Source organism: Salvelinus sp. IW2-2015, linkage group LG15 (assembly GCF_002910315.2).
Source record: "Salvelinus sp. IW2-2015 linkage group LG15, ASM291031v2, whole genome shotgun sequence".
Taxonomy (NCBI): Eukaryota; Metazoa; Chordata; class Actinopteri; order Salmoniformes; family Salmonidae; genus Salvelinus; species Salvelinus sp. IW2-2015.
The window spans coordinates 43,306,882-43,326,217 of NC_036855.1; the positions used below are offsets into that span (position 1 = coordinate 43,306,882).

The 19,336-nt window shown below is 41.4% G+C and overlaps 1 protein-coding gene across 5 annotated transcripts in view; it reads right to left on the minus strand.

Annotated features, from left to right (window-relative positions):
- Positions 1 to 19,336, minus strand: part of cntrl (centriolin) — a 107,160-nt gene that overhangs the window by 74,191 nt on the left and 13,633 nt on the right. For all 5 annotated transcript variants that reach the window (XM_070447154.1, XM_070447153.1, XM_070447152.1 and 2 more), the window contains exons 4-7: positions 17,480 to 17,610; positions 17,175 to 17,316; positions 9,231 to 9,417; positions 8,800 to 8,993 (exon numbers count right to left, since the gene is read on the minus strand). In XM_070447154.1, coding sequence (XP_070303255.1) covers positions 8,800 to 8,993; positions 9,231 to 9,417; positions 17,175 to 17,316; positions 17,480 to 17,610 — 654 coding nt within the window. The remainder of the gene's footprint in view (positions 1 to 8,799; positions 8,994 to 9,230; positions 9,418 to 17,174; positions 17,317 to 17,479; positions 17,611 to 19,336) is intronic.

The window sequence follows — 19,336 nt, forward strand, 5'->3', positions numbered from 1 at the left end:
GATCGTGCATGGTTTGGTGCGCTTTCTACCTTTTTATTTGAGTTACAAGTTATGCAGGCCACCCATAGGAAACTACAAATGAGACGGAGGGGCGCGGGCTCACATTCATCTTCCTGTGAATGTCCAAGGGCTTAAACGAACCAATTAAGAGAGGCAAGGTCCTAGCCCACTTGAAAGCACTCTCGTCTGATATCATATTTTTGCAAAAAAACCCATCCTGAAAAATAATTCTACAGCAGACTTAAATGTAGCGTGGGTGGGGCAAGTGTATCACTCTAACTTCTCTGCCCAAAACGAGAGGGCACAGCGATTCTGGTACGGAAAGCGAACTTCCCTCTTCACATAAAAACCACTATTGTGGATAAAGAGGCGGTCGTTATGTGATCGTAATAGGAGAGATCCACTCTACTTCTTTAACTCTACTAAATATCTATGGGCCAAACATCTGATAACCCCTCTTTTTTCCAAAAGAGTCCTTGCCCTGATTCCAGATATCTCCCATACTAACCTGATTCATTGGAGGGACCTTAACTCGCTGCTAGACCCAATAATTTCGGACAGATCCTCTACCCGCGAACCCCCACCTCCTATTCAAGTTGAATTCTTGAATACCTACATAAAGAATTCTAACTTATTTGATATATGGAGGATCACTAACCCTACGGGCAGGGAATACTCCTTCACTCTCATGTTCACAATGTTTATACTCGAATTGACTACTTTTGTTGTTGATGCTAAACTACTCCCCCATTACCTGTAATGTGAAAGTATCATGATATTATAATCTCGGACCAGTTCCACTCACCTTCTCCCTGGAATTGGTGACATGGTACCAAACGAAGAGGGTCTGGAGGTTAAATCCTCAGCTCCTCACAGAACCAACTTCTTGTGAACATCTTAAAGACCACAATAACATTTTTTCTTTTGATACCAACGACAACACAGAGACTTCCCAGCATTACTGTGGGAAACACTTAAGGCTTATTTGAGAGCTGCTATCATCTCCTATCAGACTGCCAGGAGTAGGCAAAACAAGGGAAAATTGGTCAGAACTGGAGGACAAATTCACTTCTGGATAGGGGAGAATGCTAGACATCCATCTATGGAGAAAACATAAAAAAATTACCTCTTTAAAATTTGAATATAATCAGACTCTCTCAGCTAAATTGCTAAATCTTTTCTCTACGCCAAGCAAAAATATTTTGAGTTTGTGACAAAACCACACAAATTACTCGCCAGACAACTTCGAAAAATTGTGAGTGACGAATGATTCACCAAAGGTTAAGTCTGCATCTGGGGAATTACTCTCTCTCCCCCAAAGACATCAATGACAGATTTCCGTCAGTTTTATGAGACTCTAATACATCTAAAGCGATTCTAACCCCTTAATTATGCAAAACTTTTGGATGACTGGTAATCTTCCTGCCCTGAACCAGGAAGATTTTCTACTTCCTGAATAAGGAAATATCTCTTGAAGAAATTCGAGAAACAATCAAAACTCTAAAGAGTGGCAAGACCCCGGGCCCAGATGGATACCGGGGAATTCCTATAAAACATTCAGCAAACATGCTCTCTCCTACCTGCACAAAATGTTGGTTCAGTCAGAGAGGATGGAGCTCTTCCCATCTACGTTGGATGAAGCATTCATTACAGTTATACATAAGAAGGGTAAAGATCCGGAGAGGTAGGGTCGTACAGACCAATATCCCTCCTCAATACAGACCAAAAGATTTTAGCAAAAACCCTGGCTAACAGGCTTTAGCACTTTAATTGGCAAACTGGTCCATTGACAGACCGGGCTTATCCCGAACAGAAACTCATTCTTCAATCTCAGGCGCTCTTCAACATTATGTTATCTCAGAGGTTACCAAACATGGACCTTGCCGTTATATATCTCTTGACGCCGAGAAGGCTTTTTGACCAAGTTGAGTCGGTCCTATCTATTCAAAGTCCTACAGAAATTTAATATTGGAGATGGGTTCATAAATTGGATCGCAGCTTTTATATAGGAACCCCTGTGCGAGAATACTCACTAACCAATCATTGTCGCCCCTATTAACCTCTACAGAGGACAAGGCAGGGTTTTGCGCTGTCGCCTATTGCTCTTCGCCCTAATCATTGAACCTCTCGCCAGACGATTAGATCTATGCAGCAATACACGGCTATAATACTAAAGATACTCTAAATAAGATTTCCCTATACGGAGATGACATTCTCCTCTATGTAACAGAAGCCCCAAGCTAGTATTTCCAGGCTATTCTTGATGTGATTAATTTGTTTGGTACCTTCTCGGGTATACAGAATAAATTGGAACAAGAGTGAATTAATGCCCATACGGTTACAAAACACCTCCTGGCTAGAAACATCGTTCACACTTAAGTTATCTTCAGAAAAAATTTTACCTATTCTAGGAATTGTATGTACCAAACATATTTCCTTACTATTTAAGAGAATTTCCCCTTCGCTGATGCAAAAACTAAAAACAACATACAATTTTGGAGAACTCCTCCCAATTTCTCTGCTCGGAAGAATTAATGCCATTAACAATGGTCTTCCTCCACACACTGCTCTACCTACAGAAACATCCCAGTATTCATACCTAAATCCTTTTCATAACAACTGGACCTCAATTATCAATCCTTTCATCTGGGATTATAAAACACACAGGATAGGTAAAAACACCTCTGGCAAATCCAGATGGAAAGGAGGATTGTCTCTCCCAAATTTTTATATTTTATGTTAGGGGCCGCTAACCTCCGGTGGTTACGTTTTTGCTGGATGAACGCACGTCCGTCACCCACGCTGGCTATGTATGAGCGTGAGGAGTGTCACCCCTTCTCTATTGGTGCTGTGAATTTTGTTCACCTGTTCAATCTGGAGAGGTCACTTTAATCGTAACAATCCTATTATAATTGCACCAGTCCGAATCTGGACAGCAAATTAAAAACCCACTTTGAGCTTAGACCAATGTCATTCATGCTCCTGTTGCCAGAACCCCTCCTTTGCCCCCTCCAACCTTGATAACACCTTTTGAGAATGGGAGAGTTGGGGGATAAGTACCATAGGGGATTTATATATAGAAGGGACCTTTTCTTCCTTTGAGTTGCTGAGGGAAACTTATAATCTCCCAGAAATAACTTTTTCAGATACCTACCAAATCAGAGGACTATGTTAGGAAACACCTCCCAACATTTGGGAACGCTAAGCCTTCCATGTTTGACGGATGCATCAAAAACATCCCCCACCTCAGACAAACTGATATCTCGTTTATATGACTCTTTTCAATCGGTTAGCACACCCTGCTACAGAGGCCATTAAGGCAAAATGGGAGGAAGAACTAGGGACTGACATTTCGATGGCAGACTGGGAAGATAGCTTTGGAGTATATCCACACCTGCTCCATTAACTCCAGACAGTCGGCTCATACAATTCAAGGTATTACACAGATTACACTATTCCAAAACCAAACTGCAAGGAATATTCCTGATACATCCCCTTTGTGTGATAAATGTCAGGCTGCACAGGGTACACTTCTCCACTGCTTTTGCCCCTATGCTCTAGCTTGCCATTGGTTACTGGTTTGAATTTTTAGGATCCTCTCTGAAGTTCTGGAGACTTCAATTGACCCAGACCCCTTCTGATAATCCTGGAGTATCTGATTCCCTAATCGGACTTAACCAACCCCCAAAAACAACTCATCTCTTACAGTCTCATTTCGGGCAAAAACTAATCTTGTTGTTCTGGAAAAAGAGGGAAGCGCCCACTACCAAAATTAGGCTCAGCGAATTGGCAAACACTGTACACTTAGAAAGGATTAGATATATCTGAACAATAAATTATTAACATTTGATCAGATCTGGCAGCCTTTCCTCTCTTACTTGGACCATTCGGCGCTGTGAATTTGTACTTTTTAACGCACTCTCCATTGTAATATTTTAATCCACCTCTGGGCAGCACGTGCTGCTACCGCCACCCGAGCAGCGGGGAGGGGTAATAGGGGGAGAGGGATAAAGGGGGAGGGGATAAAGGGGGGAGGATAAAGGGGGGGAGGGATAAGGGGGGGGTGACACCCACCCTCTTTCTTTCTACCTGTCCTTGTTTTGTATGTCTTGTTTTGTAATAATTGTTTTGTACCCAGAACTCTGGATCTTTTTATTTCTGTCTGCTCTTTTATGTTTAGTTAAAAATGGTATACCTGCCTTTCATACCTATACACCATTCCTGTGTGTGTTCAATAAAAAATATTTGAACAAGAAATCATGTGAACGATGAGCAATAAAAACTAAAGAATTTGCTTTCTGTACACACAAACACTATGCCACACCATGCAATACCACACCATGCAATTATTTTACTAAGACTTCATAGGAGGCGCATGAGTTTCAAGTATGGAAAAACTAACAATTTATCATTGATCTGCGTGCCAGTTATGTATGCATCTTCTGGGAACAGTTTAATTTCAAAAATAAAAATKTTGTTTCTCAATGTTTGTCAAGTGGTTAATCATAAAAATCTTAATTAAAAGGCTAAAAATATAAAACAAAAAATGTAACTAATGTGAGAGCATCAGCCTCTGCCATACGAACACTGATACACCGTGATCATTGGCGGCTATATACAGTGCATTCGGAAATTATAATTTTTCCACATTTTGCTACGTTAAAGGATAATTCTCAAATTGATTAAAACGTTTTTTCCCCCTCATCAATCTACACACAATACCCCATAACGACAATACAAAAAACAGGTTCAAAATTTTTCCCAATTTGTAAGAATAACAATAACTGAAATATCACATTTACATAAGTATTCAAACCCTTTACTCAGTACTTTGTTGAAGCACCTTTGGCAGTGATTACAGCCTCACGTCTTCTTGGGTGTGACGCTACAAGCTTGGCACTTCGATTTGGTACAAGTCCGGGCTCTGGCTGTCCTGAGGCCACTCCTGCATTTCCTTGGCTGTGTGTTTAGGGTCATTGTCTTTTTGAAGGTGAACCTTTGCCCCAGTCAGAGCAGGTTTTCATCAAGGATCTCTCTGTACTTTGCTCCGTTTTTTACCTCGATCCTGACTAGTCTCCCAGTCCCTGCCACTGAAAAACATTCCCACAGCATGATGCTGCCACCACCATGCTACGCCGTAGAGATGGTGCCAGGTTTATTCCTGACATGACGCTTGGCATTCAGGCCAAAGATTTCAATCTTGGTTTCATCAGATAATCTTGTTTCTCATGGTCAGAGTCCTTTAGGTGCCTTTGGCAAACTCCAAGTGGGCCGCCATGTCCCTTTTACTGAGGAGTCGCTGCCGTCTGGCCACTCTACCATAAAGGCTTGATTGGTGGAGTGCTGCAGAGATGGTTGTCCTTCTGGAAGGTTATCCCATGTCCACAGAGGAAGTCTGGAGCTCTGTCAGAGTGACCATCAGGTTCTTGGTCACCTCCCTGACCAAGGCCCTTCTCCCCCGATTGCTCAGTTTGGCCACGTGGCCAGCTCTAGGAAGAGTCTTGGCGGTTCCAAACTTCTTCCATTTAAGAATGATGGCCACTGTGTTCTTGGGTAGCTTCAATGYTGCAGATTTGTTTTGGTACCCTTCCCCAGATCTGTGCCTCGACAAAATTCTGTCTCGGAGCTCTACGGACAATTCATTTGATCTCATGGCTTGGTTTTTGCTCTGACATGCACTGTCAACTGTGGGACCTTATATAGACAGGTGTGTGCCTTTCCAAATCATGTCCAAACAATTTAATTTACCACAGGCGGACTCCAATCAAGTTGTAGAAACATTTCAAGGATGAACAATGGAAACAGGATGCACCTGAGCTCAATATCGAATCGCAAAGGTTCTGAGTACTTATGTAAATAAGGTATCTGTTTTTAATTTTTAATACATTTGCAAACATTTCTAAAAACCTGTTTCCCTTTGTCATTATGGGGTATTGTGTGTAAATTGATGAGGGGGAAAAAATTATTTAATACATTTTAGAATAAGGCTGTAATGTAACAAAATGGGGAAAAAGTCAAGGGGTCTAAATACTTTCCGAATGCACTGTAGCCGAAATGAGCGCATGGAACGCAGAGATGGCCAATGTTGCCGTTTGTCAACCAAGTAAAAATACATAAAGCCGACAAATAAAAACAGTAGAAAAAAATACTGATTAATTATTTGGTTCTTTGAATCACATTCATTGCGCTACAGCCGGTCTGCCTGCATTTCTATCGGTCTTGAGCTATCGCTAGTGAAGTGCAACATTGTATCAACTAGCCTATTCCGGGCCCTCAGAGTTTTCTGAGGGACAGACAGCTGTTTTTGCGCAAGGGAAAGCTATTCTATGACGCTCCACTTGATATACAGTATGGGATCATCAGATGATGATATTTTGCTCTTTCACACAGGCCTACTGTAAGGAACTATTAGGGTATCATTCACAATGGATGTTTAGAAAACAGACTTCGTTGAAAAAATGACTGAGAAGCTCAGCTTATTAGTGGTGGATGTGGTTCGAAAGACAATCACAAATCAAACATTCCCAAATGGGCACTTTATTGCATTTATTCGCAGCAGGTCAGGTATGCTACTTCTGTGTATGCTCAGGCACTCATGCTCCCTCAACATTAACAAGACCAAGAAACCAGACCCATCATTGCTCACATGGAGCACTCCAAACAAAAGACAATGAAAAAAATTAACAAGTTGTAAATGATAACCAAAAGTTGTTTCTCACAGTGTAGCAGTTTGTGAACTCTGCAAACAACTTTTCCACTCCGAGAATGAAAACGGTAAATATGAGGCCTAATTAGGCCTAATTAGTAATACAATGCATTAACAATAGTGTAAGAATTGATATTCCTCTGTCTCGCACGCCCTGAAAAATACACTTATTTTTTTGTTTCTACTCGTCAGCATTACTTACAACTGTTGTTACATTAAGGTTTTTATTCTAAGAGAAACAAAAATGTTCAATTATATTCCATGATATATGTGTTGACTGAATATAAGCAAGTGATGTCTGCTAAATAATAAAGTTGATGGCGCAGTCATATAGCCTCGGCACCTACATAAAACTGAGTGACTCACTCATTCATGGCTTTAGATCGAAATAAATAAGTACCAACTCTTTCTTTCTGATAGTCTTTAATAAAGAAATGTTTTGGTTATCCTGACCTGGACACCATGTATTATATCAGCCCATTATGGGCTATTAGCAGGACAATAGACTTTAGCCAACACCTCTTTGTATTTTGATACTTTGTGCAAGGCAATTGATCAGCATTAAAAACTTTGTGGATGGTGCCTCCCGAGTGGCGCAGCGGTCTAAGACACTGCATCGCAGTGCAAACTGCTTTGCTACAGATGCTGGCTTGATACCCGTCCCGGCCGCGACTGGGAGACCCATGAGGCAACGGTGGGCTTTTGGTTTCTCTCCCTCTAAAAACAGAAATAAATAATTCTAAATAACAAAACTGGCTTTATTTACAAATGAGTAAGAATGTTTCAGCCCATGTTCAAGAATGTCCCCCCCCCCCGCTCACATTAGGTTATTTGAAAACGAAATCATCTCCAAAATATCATAATTAAAATAAAAAAAGTTGTTATTATTATTCATTAATTGAATTTAGAACGATATAAAAGCCCCTGAGATATTCTCACAGATCAGATTTGCCCTTGTGAAAAATGCCCCTTCGATATTAATTTAGAATCCTCCAAATCTAATTATTTGCGGAGTCACGTCATTGAAAAAAATATTTTTCCAAATACTGTAGGCCTACCGTAGGTGACATGAGTCTTACTTAGTGTTGAGTAATGTGCTGTTAAAAGTGGAGTAGGTCTTATTTATTTAAAAAGCATATTGAAGTTTGAAGCAATAGCCTACCCGCATGTGGTCAACTATTTCAGCACCATTTCACACTGCTCTGAGACAAGCATGGGGACTGGTCTTGATAAATCAATGAGATTTTTATTTTCCCTGAATCTCTGTTTGGGTATTGGTTAGACTACAATTAGGGTGTGGAAATGTTATGCTCTTAGTACTGTAGCCTACTAATGACTGTCATGTTGTACAGCGCCATATTTTCAAAAGGGAAACACTACAATATTAATCTAATTAATTAAGTAACATTTTCTTAAAATCAATCCCATATACTATGTTCTTAAAAAGATTTTAAATTCTCTAGTACAGCCAATATTGAAAGCTATCAAATGCTTCTCAAAGATGCCCTTTGGTTGTCAAACTAGCACTTACTAGCATTAATGGTAACTATGGCTGACAATTAAATAACGTGCCATAGAATTCTGCGGCAGCCCGTAAGATGTGCTGCAGTATGATGCAACTTTTACAGGAAGAACCACTGTATATTAGCAACCCATCCTAGTTGTTGCATCTTTAGATTCACCCCCTCCCAAGTTTCTAACGAAGATGTTCATCTCTGTCATATACCGCTCGCATCAGGTGCATTGTTTAGATTGGTGTTTTCCCGCTAATTGTATTTTGGCAAAGGTTTGAAAATGACGTTTAATCGGATGCCTCATTACAGGAGCTACATGGTATGTTATGATGAATTGCCATAATCAAAATGCGATCTGTCATTCTGAGCCCCGTGGGTGGCCGCCCTATTGAGACACACCCAATGCATAGCGGTCCGGTAAATTTCTCAAATGGCCGGTAAATTAAAATCTTACCGGTCACGTTGTCCGGCACCACATTTTCCTAACGGAAACTCTGGTGTGTGTGTGTGTCTCTTTCTCTCTGTCTGTCTGTCTGTCTGTGTTTGAGTGAGTGCGTGCATGTTGAGATAAATGCCCACCAGCTCTGTCTTGGTGTCCAGCTCCTGCTCCTGCTGGGCCTGGCAGTGCTGTTGCTGCAGGCTCTTTAGCTGCAGTTGGTCAATGAGCTCCTCCTGCTGCTCAAGCTCCTCCACTGCAGCCACCTGCTCACTTTGCAGCCTCCCGATCTCTGCCGCACGACACTCCAGGTCCTGCTCCAGACGCTCAATCTCCTCTGCAACCACAGCATGAAAAGAGTTGCAATTTCCACTAACAGTGCCAACTAGGAAACAACCTAAGTGTGGTACTGAGGTACTGTATATTCACTAGGAAACTAACGGGCCAAAATGAGGGACTTTTCTAAGGTTTGCACTAATGAATACACACCAAGTATCTAAAATATACAAAGGCTCATCTAGTAATGAGACCCTTTCAGGGTTTTAAGCAGGGATTGTGCAATACTGCAATGTACCCATTTGAAAGCGCTGAGGGGCCTGCTCTCTCTCTTCCTGGCTGATAGGCTGCCCATCCAGTGTCTCAAGTGACCTCAGATGGAAAACCAGGAAGAGACGGTAATGGGGGAGATTGGCTATAGGGTTCTCTGCCACAGTCAGCTCTGTTAGGTTTTTCAGAGGCTTTAGTCTGGACAGCTCATGCAGCTGCAGCAGCCCCGGGTATGAAGAGAAAGACAAAAATGGTTAGCAGATGTTAGCAGATGTTAATGTGAGTGTAGCGAAATGCTTGTTCTTCTAGTTCCAACAGTGCAGTAATATCTAACAATTCCCCAACAACTACCTAATACACACAAATCTAAAGTGGTGAATGAAAATATGTACATTGAAGTATATGGATGAGCGATAGCCGAGCGGCATAGGCAAGGTGCAGTAGATGGTATAAAATACAGTTATACATGTGATATGAGTAATGTAAGATATGTAAACAATATTAAAGTGGCATTATTTAAAGTGACTAGTGATCCATTTATTAAAGTGTCCAGTGATTGGGTCTCAATGAAGGCAGCAGCCTCTCTGAGTTAGTGATTGCTGTTTAGCAGTTTGATGGCCTTGAGATAGAAGCTGTTTCTCAATCTCTCGGTCCCAGCACCTGTACTGACCTCGCCTTCTGGATGATAGCGGTGTGAACAGGCAGGGGCTCGGATGGCTGTTGTCCTTGATGATCTTTTTGGCCTTCCTGTGACATCGGGTGCTATAGGTATCATGGAGGGCAGGTAGTTTGCCCCCGGTGATGCGTTGGGCAGACCGCACTACCCTCTGGAGAGCCTTGCGGTTGAGTGCGGTGCAGTTGCCTTACCAGGCTGTGATACAGCCCGACAGGATGCTCTCGATTGTGCATCTGTAACTGTTTGTCAGGGTTTTGGGTGACAAGCCAAATTTCTTCAGCCTCCTGAGGTTGAGGAGGCTCTGTTGCGCCTTCTTCACCACGCTGTCTGTGTGGGTGGACCATTTCAGTTTGTCTGTTATGTGTACGCCCAGGAACTTGAAACTTTCCACCTTCTCCACTGCTGACCCTTCGATGTGGATGGGGGGGGGGGGGGGGGGGGGGGGGGGGGGGGGGGGTTCTCCCTCTGCTGCTTCCTGGAGTCCACAATCATCTCCTTTGTTTTGTTGACATTGAGCGAGAGGTTATTTTCCTGACATTGAGCGAGAGGTTATTTTCCTGACACCACACTCAGAGTGCCCTCTCCTCATCCCTGTAGGCTGTCTCGTCGTTGTTGGTGATCAAGCCCATTACTGTTGTGTCGTCTGCAAACTTGATGATTGAGTTGGAGGCGTGCATGGCCACGCAGTAGTGGGTGAATAGGGAGTACAGGAGAGGGCTGAGCACACACCCTTGTGGGGCCCCAGTGTTGAGGGTCAGCAAAGTGGAGATGTTGTTTCCAACCTTCACCACCTGGGGTTAGCCCATCAGAAAGTCCAGGACCCAGTTGCACAGGGAGGGGCTGAGACCCAGGGCCTCCAGCTTGATGAGCTTGGAGGGTACTATGGTGTTGAATGCTGAGCTGTAGTCAATGAACCGCGTATGTATTCCTTTTGTCCAGATGGGATAGGGCAGTGTGATGGTGATTGCGTCATCTGTGGACCTGTTGGGGCAGTATGCAAACTGAAGTGGGTCTAGGGTGGCGGTGAAATGATCCTTGACTAGGCTCTCAAAGCACTTCATGATGACAGAAGTGAGTGCCACGGGGCGGTAGTCATTTAGTTCAGTTATCTTTGCCTTCTTGGGTACAGGAACAATGGTAGCCATCTTGAAGCATACGGGGACAACAGACTGGGATAGGGAGCGATTAAGTTTCTGCCTATAAGCCGGGATGAGCAAGATGGCGTCGTGGTCAGATTTGCTGAAGGGAGGGCGGGGGAGGGCTTTGTATGCAGCGCAGAAGTTAGAGTAGCAGTGGTCGAGAGTATTAGCCCTACGTGTCGTGCTATTAATATGCTTATAAAATTTAGATCTCAAATTTGCTTTGTTAAAATCCCCAGTTACAATAAATGCAGCCTCCGAGTATATAGTTTCCAGTTTACATATAGTCCAGTGAAGTTCCTTGAGGTCCGTCTTGGTGTTTGCTTAAGGGGGGGGGATGTACCCAGCTGTTACTATAACTGACGAGAATTCTCTTGGTAGGTAGAATGGCCTGCATTTGATAGTAAGGAATTCTAGGTCGGGTGAGCAGAAGGACTGGAGTTTCTGTCTGTTGTTATGATCACACCATGAGTTGTTAATCATAAAGCATACACCCCTGCCCTTCCTCTTTCCAGAGAGGTGTTCATCTCTGTCGGCGCGTTGCATGGAGAAGCCCGGTGGCTGGACCGATTCCGACAACATATCCCGAGAGAGCCATGTTTCTGTGAAACAGAATGTTACAATCTCTGATGTCTCTCTGGAAGGCAACCCTTGCTCGAATTTCATCTACCTTGTGTCAAGAGACTGGACATTGGCGAGTAGTATACTCGGGAGCGGTGAGCGATGTGCCCGTTTACGAAGCCTGACCAGAAGACTGCTCTGTCTGCCCCTTCTGCGTCGTTGTTTTCAGTCAGCTGCTGGGATTAGATCCATTGTCTTGGGTGGTGGTCTGAAGAGAGGATCTGCTTCGGGAAAGTCGTATTCCTGGTTGTAATGTTGGTTAGTTGACGTTGCTCTTACATCAAATAGTTCTTCCCGGCTGTATGTAAAAAGACTTAAGATTTCCTGGGGTAACGATGTAAGAAATAATGCATAAAAAAAAAAAAATACTGCATAGTTTCCTAAGAACGCGAAGCGAGGCGACCATCTCTGTCGGCGTCATCTCAMGAATGTATTGGCTGGTGCAATCAAATTTCCCCTTTGAGGATTAGTAAAGTACTATCTTAAAAAGGTTCAATGCATCTCATTATCAAATTATTACTATGTAACAATTAAGTACCTGACTGCAATTGTCTTCAATTAAAATTGTCAAAAAGAAACAAAAGAATAGCTTCATTGCAAAGAGCAATTTCTCAAGCAAGAAATTTGCTAGGACTGTTTGGGAGTGGTCTGAGTGGGGAGGGGAAAACTAGCTGTTATTGGTAGACCTGTTTGGAACTCTTTCTCATTGGTCTATTAACTAATGTACCACCTATTTGGCCTAATTTACCACTTGTTTGGCCTAAAATGTGTCTATTAACACATTTTGAACCAAAACTTCATCCCACCAAAACAGGATGAAATGTCAGGTCTTTACAAACTACTAGGGCTGAGCGATTCACCAAAATGGTGGTTATTTCTCAGTTTTTAAACAACTAACTGACCAACGTCGGGTCAATTATCTGAATTCCACTTCGTAGTTTTTTTTCTGTGAGCTCAATGTGCACATTGCGCTGCACTTTCTGTACAGACAAATCAGATCATGCCCGGACTGTGTGATGTAGTAGGGAGTTGTAGTTTCCAACAGGCCAATGTTCTACATCACGTTTTCTGCGCTAATCTAACAACAATGACCATAATCTATTGCACAGCTAAACTTGTCCGGTCTGTGTTTCTTTTACGCCTGCTACGTAAGAGACCGAAGAATGCGAGACAAGAGGGGATACACAGAGAGCAGTTTCTTCGCGAGGTATCTCTACCTGAAAATACATGATCTAAGTGATAGTTGGTATTCAGCAGTCATAAAAGTATGCTTTATTACTTTGAAGAACTACTAAAATAGTGACTTTGTCAGACAGCATAGGCAGCAGCTCTATAGAGATGAGATGACATGGAATTAAATAAGTCATAAAATAAAACAAATGTAATATACACAACTGAAATATTTTATTAAAGTAAAGTAATGTGAATAACTGACGGTTAATAAGTGATAAGCAGTCATGGGCAGTCACTACCATCATCTGACTTTTATTTTTAAAAATATTCTGTGTTGTTACAGCCTTCAACCCACATAATGCAGAGTGAATTTAATGTTTTAAAAAATGTATCGAAAGTGAAATCTTGATTCTTTTTTTATGATTGAAACCGAACCGACCTCAAAAAGCACTAATCGCTCAGCACTTACAAATAAAAAAGGGCATTATCATAATTTTCACAATTCACAGTATTATTCCAATCTCAGTGTGGAAATATACACTGAGTATAACAAACATTAGGAACACCTTCCTAACATTGAGTTGCACCCCACCCCTTTTGCCCTCAGAACACCCTCAAATCATCAAGGCATGGACTCTACAAAGGTGTCGAAAGCGCTCCACAGGGATGCTGGTTCATGTTGACTCCAATGCGTCCCACAGTTGTGTCAAGTTGGCTGGATGTCCTTTGGGTGGTGGACCATTCTTGATACACGGGAAACTGTTGAGCATGAAAAACCCAGCATCATTGAAGTTCTTGATACCAACAGGTGCACCTGGCACCTACTACCATACCCAGCTCAAAGGCACTTCAATGATTTGTCTTGCCCATTCACCCTCTGAATGACACACAATCCATGCCTCAATCGCCTTAAGGCTTCATTAACCTGTCTCCTCCCCTTCATCTAAAATTATTGAAGTGGATTTAACAAGTGACATCAATACGGGATAGTAGTTTGCACCTGATCAGTCTTTGCCATGGAAAGAGCAGGTGTTCTTAACGTCTTGTCAACTCAGTGTATGTACAGTTGAAGTCGGAGGTATACATGCACCTTAGCCAAATACATGTACACTCAGTTTTTCACAATTCCTGCCATTTAATCCTAGTGACAACTACCTGTCTTAGGTCAGTTAGGATCACCACTTTATTTTAAGAATGTGAAATGTCAGAATAATAGTGTAGAGAAAGATTTATTTCAGTTTGTATTTCTTTCATCACATTCCCAGTGGGTCAGAAGTTTACATACACTCAATTAGTATTTGGTAGCATTGCCTTTAAATTGTTTAACTGGGTCAAACGTTTTGGGTAGCCTTCCACAAGAGTCCCACAATAAGTTGGGTGAATTTTGGCCCATTCCTCCTGACAGAGCTGGTGTAACTGAGTCGGGTTTGTAGGCCTCCTTGCTCATACAAGCTTTTTCAGTTCTGCCCACACATTTTCTATGGGATTGAGGTCAGGGCTTTGTGATGGCCACTTCAATACATTGACTTTGTTGTCCTTAAGCCATTTTGCCACAACTTTGGAAGTATGTTTGGGGTCATTGTTCATTTGGAAGACCCATTTGCGACCAAGCTTTAACTTCCTGACTGATGTCTTGAGATGTTGCTTCAAAATGTTGTCACATCATTTTCATTCCTCATGATACCATCTATTTTGTGAAGTGCACCAGTCCCTCCTGCAGCAAAGCACCCCCACAACATGATGCTGCCACCCCTGTGCATCACGTTTGAGATGGTGTTCTTCAGCTTGCAAGCCTCCCCCTTTTTCCTCCAAACATAACAATGGTCATTATGGCCAAACAGTTCTATTTTTGTTTCTTCAGAGCAGAGGACATTTCTCCAAAAAGTACAACCTTTGTTCCCATGTGCAGTTGCAAACCGTAGTCTGGCTTTTTTTATGGCGGTTTTGGAGCAGTGGCTTCTTCCGTGCTGAGGGGTCTTTCAGGTTATGTCGATATAGGACTTATTTTACTGTGGATATAGATACTTTTGTACCTATTTCCTCCAGCATATTCACAAGGTCCTTTGCTGTTGTTCTGGGATTGATTTGCCTTTTTCGCACCAAAGTACGTTCATCTCTAGGAGACAGAACGCGTCTCCTTCCTGAGCGGTACGACGGCTGCGTGGTCCCATGGTGTTTATACTCGCGTACTATTGTTTGTACAGATGAACGTGGTACCTTCAGGCATTTGGAAATTGCTCCCAAGGATGAACCAGACTTGTGGAGGTCTACAATTCTTTTTCTGAGGTCTTGGCTGATTTATTTTGATTTTCCCATGATGTCAAGCAAAGAGGCACTGAGTTTGAAGGTAGGCCTTGAAATACATCCACAGATACACCTCCAATTGACTCAAATTATGTCAATTAGCCTATCAGAAGCTTCTAAATTCATGACATCATTTTCTGGAATTTCCCAAGCTGTTTAAAGGCAGTCAACTTAGTGTATGTAAACTTCTGACCCACTGGAATTGTGATACACTGAATTATAAGTGAAATAATCCATCTGTAAACAATTGTTGGAAAAATTACTTGTCATGCACAAAGACTTGCCAAAACTATAGTTTGTTAACAAGAAATGTGTGGAGTGGTTGAAAAGCGAGTTTTAATGACTCCAACATAAGTGTATGTAAACTTCCGACTTCAACTGTATGTATGTATGCATGCGTGCATGCATGTACGTACGCACAAACGCAGTGCCTTCAGAAAGTATTCATACCCCTTGACTTATTACACATTTTGTTGTGACAGACAATTTAAAATGGATGAAATATTTTACCCCATATTGACAGTGAAAACATCTTTAGAAATATTTGCTATTGAAGTAAATACAGAAGTATCTAATTTACGTAAGTATTCACACCCCTGAATCAATAACTTGTAGAAGCACTTTTGGCAGCGATTAAAGCGTTGAGTCGTTCTGGGTAAGTCTCCAAGAGCTTTCCAAACCTGGATTGTGCAACACTTACCCATTATTATTTTAAAAAATCTTCAATCTCTGTCAAATTGGTTGTTGATCATTGCTAAACAACCATTCTTAGGTCTTGCCATAGATTTTCAAGTAGATTTAAGTCAAAACTGTAACTAGGCCACTCAGGAACATTCACTGTCTTCTTGGTAAGCAACTCCAGTGTAAACGTGACCTTGTGTTTCAGGTTATTGTCCTGCTGAAAGGTGAATTAATCTCCCAGTGTCTGGTGGAAAGCAGATTGAAAACAGGTTTTTCTCTAGGATTTTGCCTGTGCTTTGCTCCATTACGTTTATTTTTTATCATGAATTACTTTAGTGCCTTGTTGCAAAGAGAATGAATGTTTTGGAATATGTTATTCTGTACAGGCTTCCTTCTTATCACTCTGTCAATTAGGTTAGTATTGTGGAGTACCTAAAATGTTGTTGATCCATCCTCCGTTTTCTCCTATCACAGCCATTAAACTCTTAACTGTTTTAAAGTCGTCATTGGCTTAATGGTGAAATCCTTGAGCTGCTTCCTTCCTCTCCGGCAACTAAGTTAGGAAGGATGCATGTATATTTGTAGTGACTGAGTGAGTCTCATCTTTCCATAAAGGTGTCATAATAGTTTTTAGGCCAAACCGTTCAGACGATTTTGTGATTAGACAGATTTTCGGGATGACTCATGGTCTGACAAACACCGCTCTAGCTCCGTTACCGCTCAACGCAGATGCGGTGGATTGAGACGCATCCAATGCAAAAAAGATATCTCTAGCTTAAACTGACAAATTTTAATGGGGATTTTTTTATGTAGCCGATTATTTTAGGACCTTGCAGACACCTGGGAGAGGGAGGGAAGGCTGTTTGTATGGCTGGCTGGCTTTATGGAGAGTGCATTGACGCAGCTACTGGAAACAGCGTAACTTTTTCTCAACACATTGCAGATGTAAAGATGGCTGTAGTACATGGCTTTAACTAGGTAACTGCTGTTTGACTTGACATGAAACTAAACTAGAGTTTTAATCCTGGTTCTGAGCTAGTGCGTAGCAGGCAGCTAATTATTGTATGACATGTGTTTGTAGAATGTTACGTTCCCTATTGACTGAGGTGAATGAAGCTACAGCAACAAAGTGATACTTTCTGTTCTCCAAATTGCATTTCGTTTTTAAATTGTGTAGAAATGCAGTAATCTTCAAATATAGTTTTTTATCCTCTCACCCCGTCACTTTGCCATTCTTTAAGTTTAGCTGAAATGACACCCCTGACCTGAATAAATTATACATCATAAACTAGCTACAATCGGAAAGATAGAAACAGGCTAAATTAAGTGCATAGGTGGTGCATGATGAAGAAGACAGAGAAAAAACAGAGATACTCACAGAAGAGATCTTGTTACGTTGAAGGTTTAAAGTCTGGAGTGATCTCAGTTTCTTAGCCAGCCATAGAGGCACATGTTCAATGTCATTGCTGGAAAGATTTAAAAGCTGAAGTCTTGCCATGTGCTCTAGGCCCTCAATTTTACTGCAGAAAGAAACAACGTTTCTTAAAATGTTTTATTACAAAAAACAATATTACAATTAGCAATCGTAATAAATGTTTGATACACGTAGTCTGTTAACCAAATGGCAGAGTACATCAATAAAAGGAATTGATTGAGTGTTGTTTAAGTGTGCTGTGCTCTTACTGGATTATGTTGTTAGAGAGATGTAGTTCCCGCAAGTTGTGCAGCTTTTCAAGCTTCTCAATTTTTTCAATGACATTATAGCTGACGTTGAGGATCTGCAGGTGTTCGCACTTCTCCAAATTCTCAATGAACTGAAACACAGAAGATATGCCACTGTATTACGTCTGTATCTATGTCAGTGTAGGCTCCTCAGAAGAGGAACATTCTACTCAGTAAAAAAAAAAATATTTTAATATATTCACGTCACCAAATACCTGATTAAAACACAATGTTTTGCAATGGTCTACAATAATCTCAACAGCACCCACTAGGGACGCACCACGGTGTAGCCAGAGGACAGCTATTTTCCAACCTTCTCTGGCTACATTGACTTCAATCCAAAATAAACTAGGAGGCTTGTGCTCCTCACGTCCTTCCATAGACCTACATGGTAATTATGACAACTTCCGGAGGACGTCCTCCAACCCATCAAAGCTTTTGCAGTATGAACTGACATGTCCATAAAAATCAAAGGATCAGAGAATGAACCTAGTACTACACATGTGTGATTTAGAAGCTTGGTGAGTTGGTGACATTGTTGGGTTGATTGAAATAGTTCAGCAGTTTCAGGACATTATTTAATTCAAATTAGTTTCTTCAAACTACAGGAGACAGCGGAGGTAGATTAAATATTGTTTTCTTGGTTTTAGATCTTTATTTTTGTGTTGATGTAGTGCCATTTTCTTCAATTTGCCCTGCAAACTTTAGTAGCAAGTAGCTAGCTACCAGAGTGCAGTTTTCTCCGCCAGAATGGCAAGCTAACGCTAACGACAAATAGTGCCTTTTTTAATTGAAGAAGCCATTTCATTGCCTACATCAGATTCCAGCTTCTGGGAAAAAGCTGTATCAATCATGTAATGGAGGAAGGTCTGGTTAAATTGTGCAACAACAAGAAGGTAAGAAGAAGAAACAGTGATACTTCATTTTTGGGCATGTAAGAGTTGGCTTTTAGGGGGCATGTTGATCGTCCTGCAACGAGCCAAGGGCAGATGAGGGAAAGTTCTGCAAACAATGGCAACTACAAGGAGCTTGCAGAGGTATTTGCCATTACAATACTTTACTTGCTGAGCATATGGACGTTTCTACTGTCTTCTCTGGGATGTCGAAATCAATTCAGAATTATGATCATTTATCACATCATCCATTAAGTGTGATTAAAAGAGGTTGACGCAGCACATTTTTTCGCATGGTATGTGGATGATCAGGGTTTTAATTCAGGAAAGTTTCATGGGCTACATTTGATCCCACTGGGAACACAACATCATTTCAATGTGGAAGTTAGGTAATATTTGGTTGAGACGTTGATCAATGAGATTAAACTATATTTAACCACTCAAAAAGACAGCAAAAATTTTGTTGAATTTCCAATGTGTAACCACTACGATTTCAACCATCTAAAAGCACAAGCAAAAACCATGATTTTTGGTTAAGGGCCCTGTGCAGTCAAAAACGTGAATTTCCTGCTTGTGTTTTATACATATTCCCACACTATGAGATTGGAATAATGCTGTGAAATTCAGAAAATGATGATAATGCCTTTTTAGTGTAAGAGCTGTTGAAAAGACCGGCCTAAAAAGTACACCTGTTTGGTGTGGTGGAGTTTAGGCCTGCCTGATGACATCAGTAAATGTGTTAATAGACCAATAATAAAGACAGTTACAAACCTCTGTCAATAACAGCTAGTTTTCATCTCCCCAATTAGACCACCCCCAGTCAGTCTCAGCAAAATTCTTGCTTGAGAAATGTCTCTTTGCTAAGAAGATATTTGTTTCTTTTTGGCCATTTTAAATGATAACAATCACAGTAAGGTACTTCATT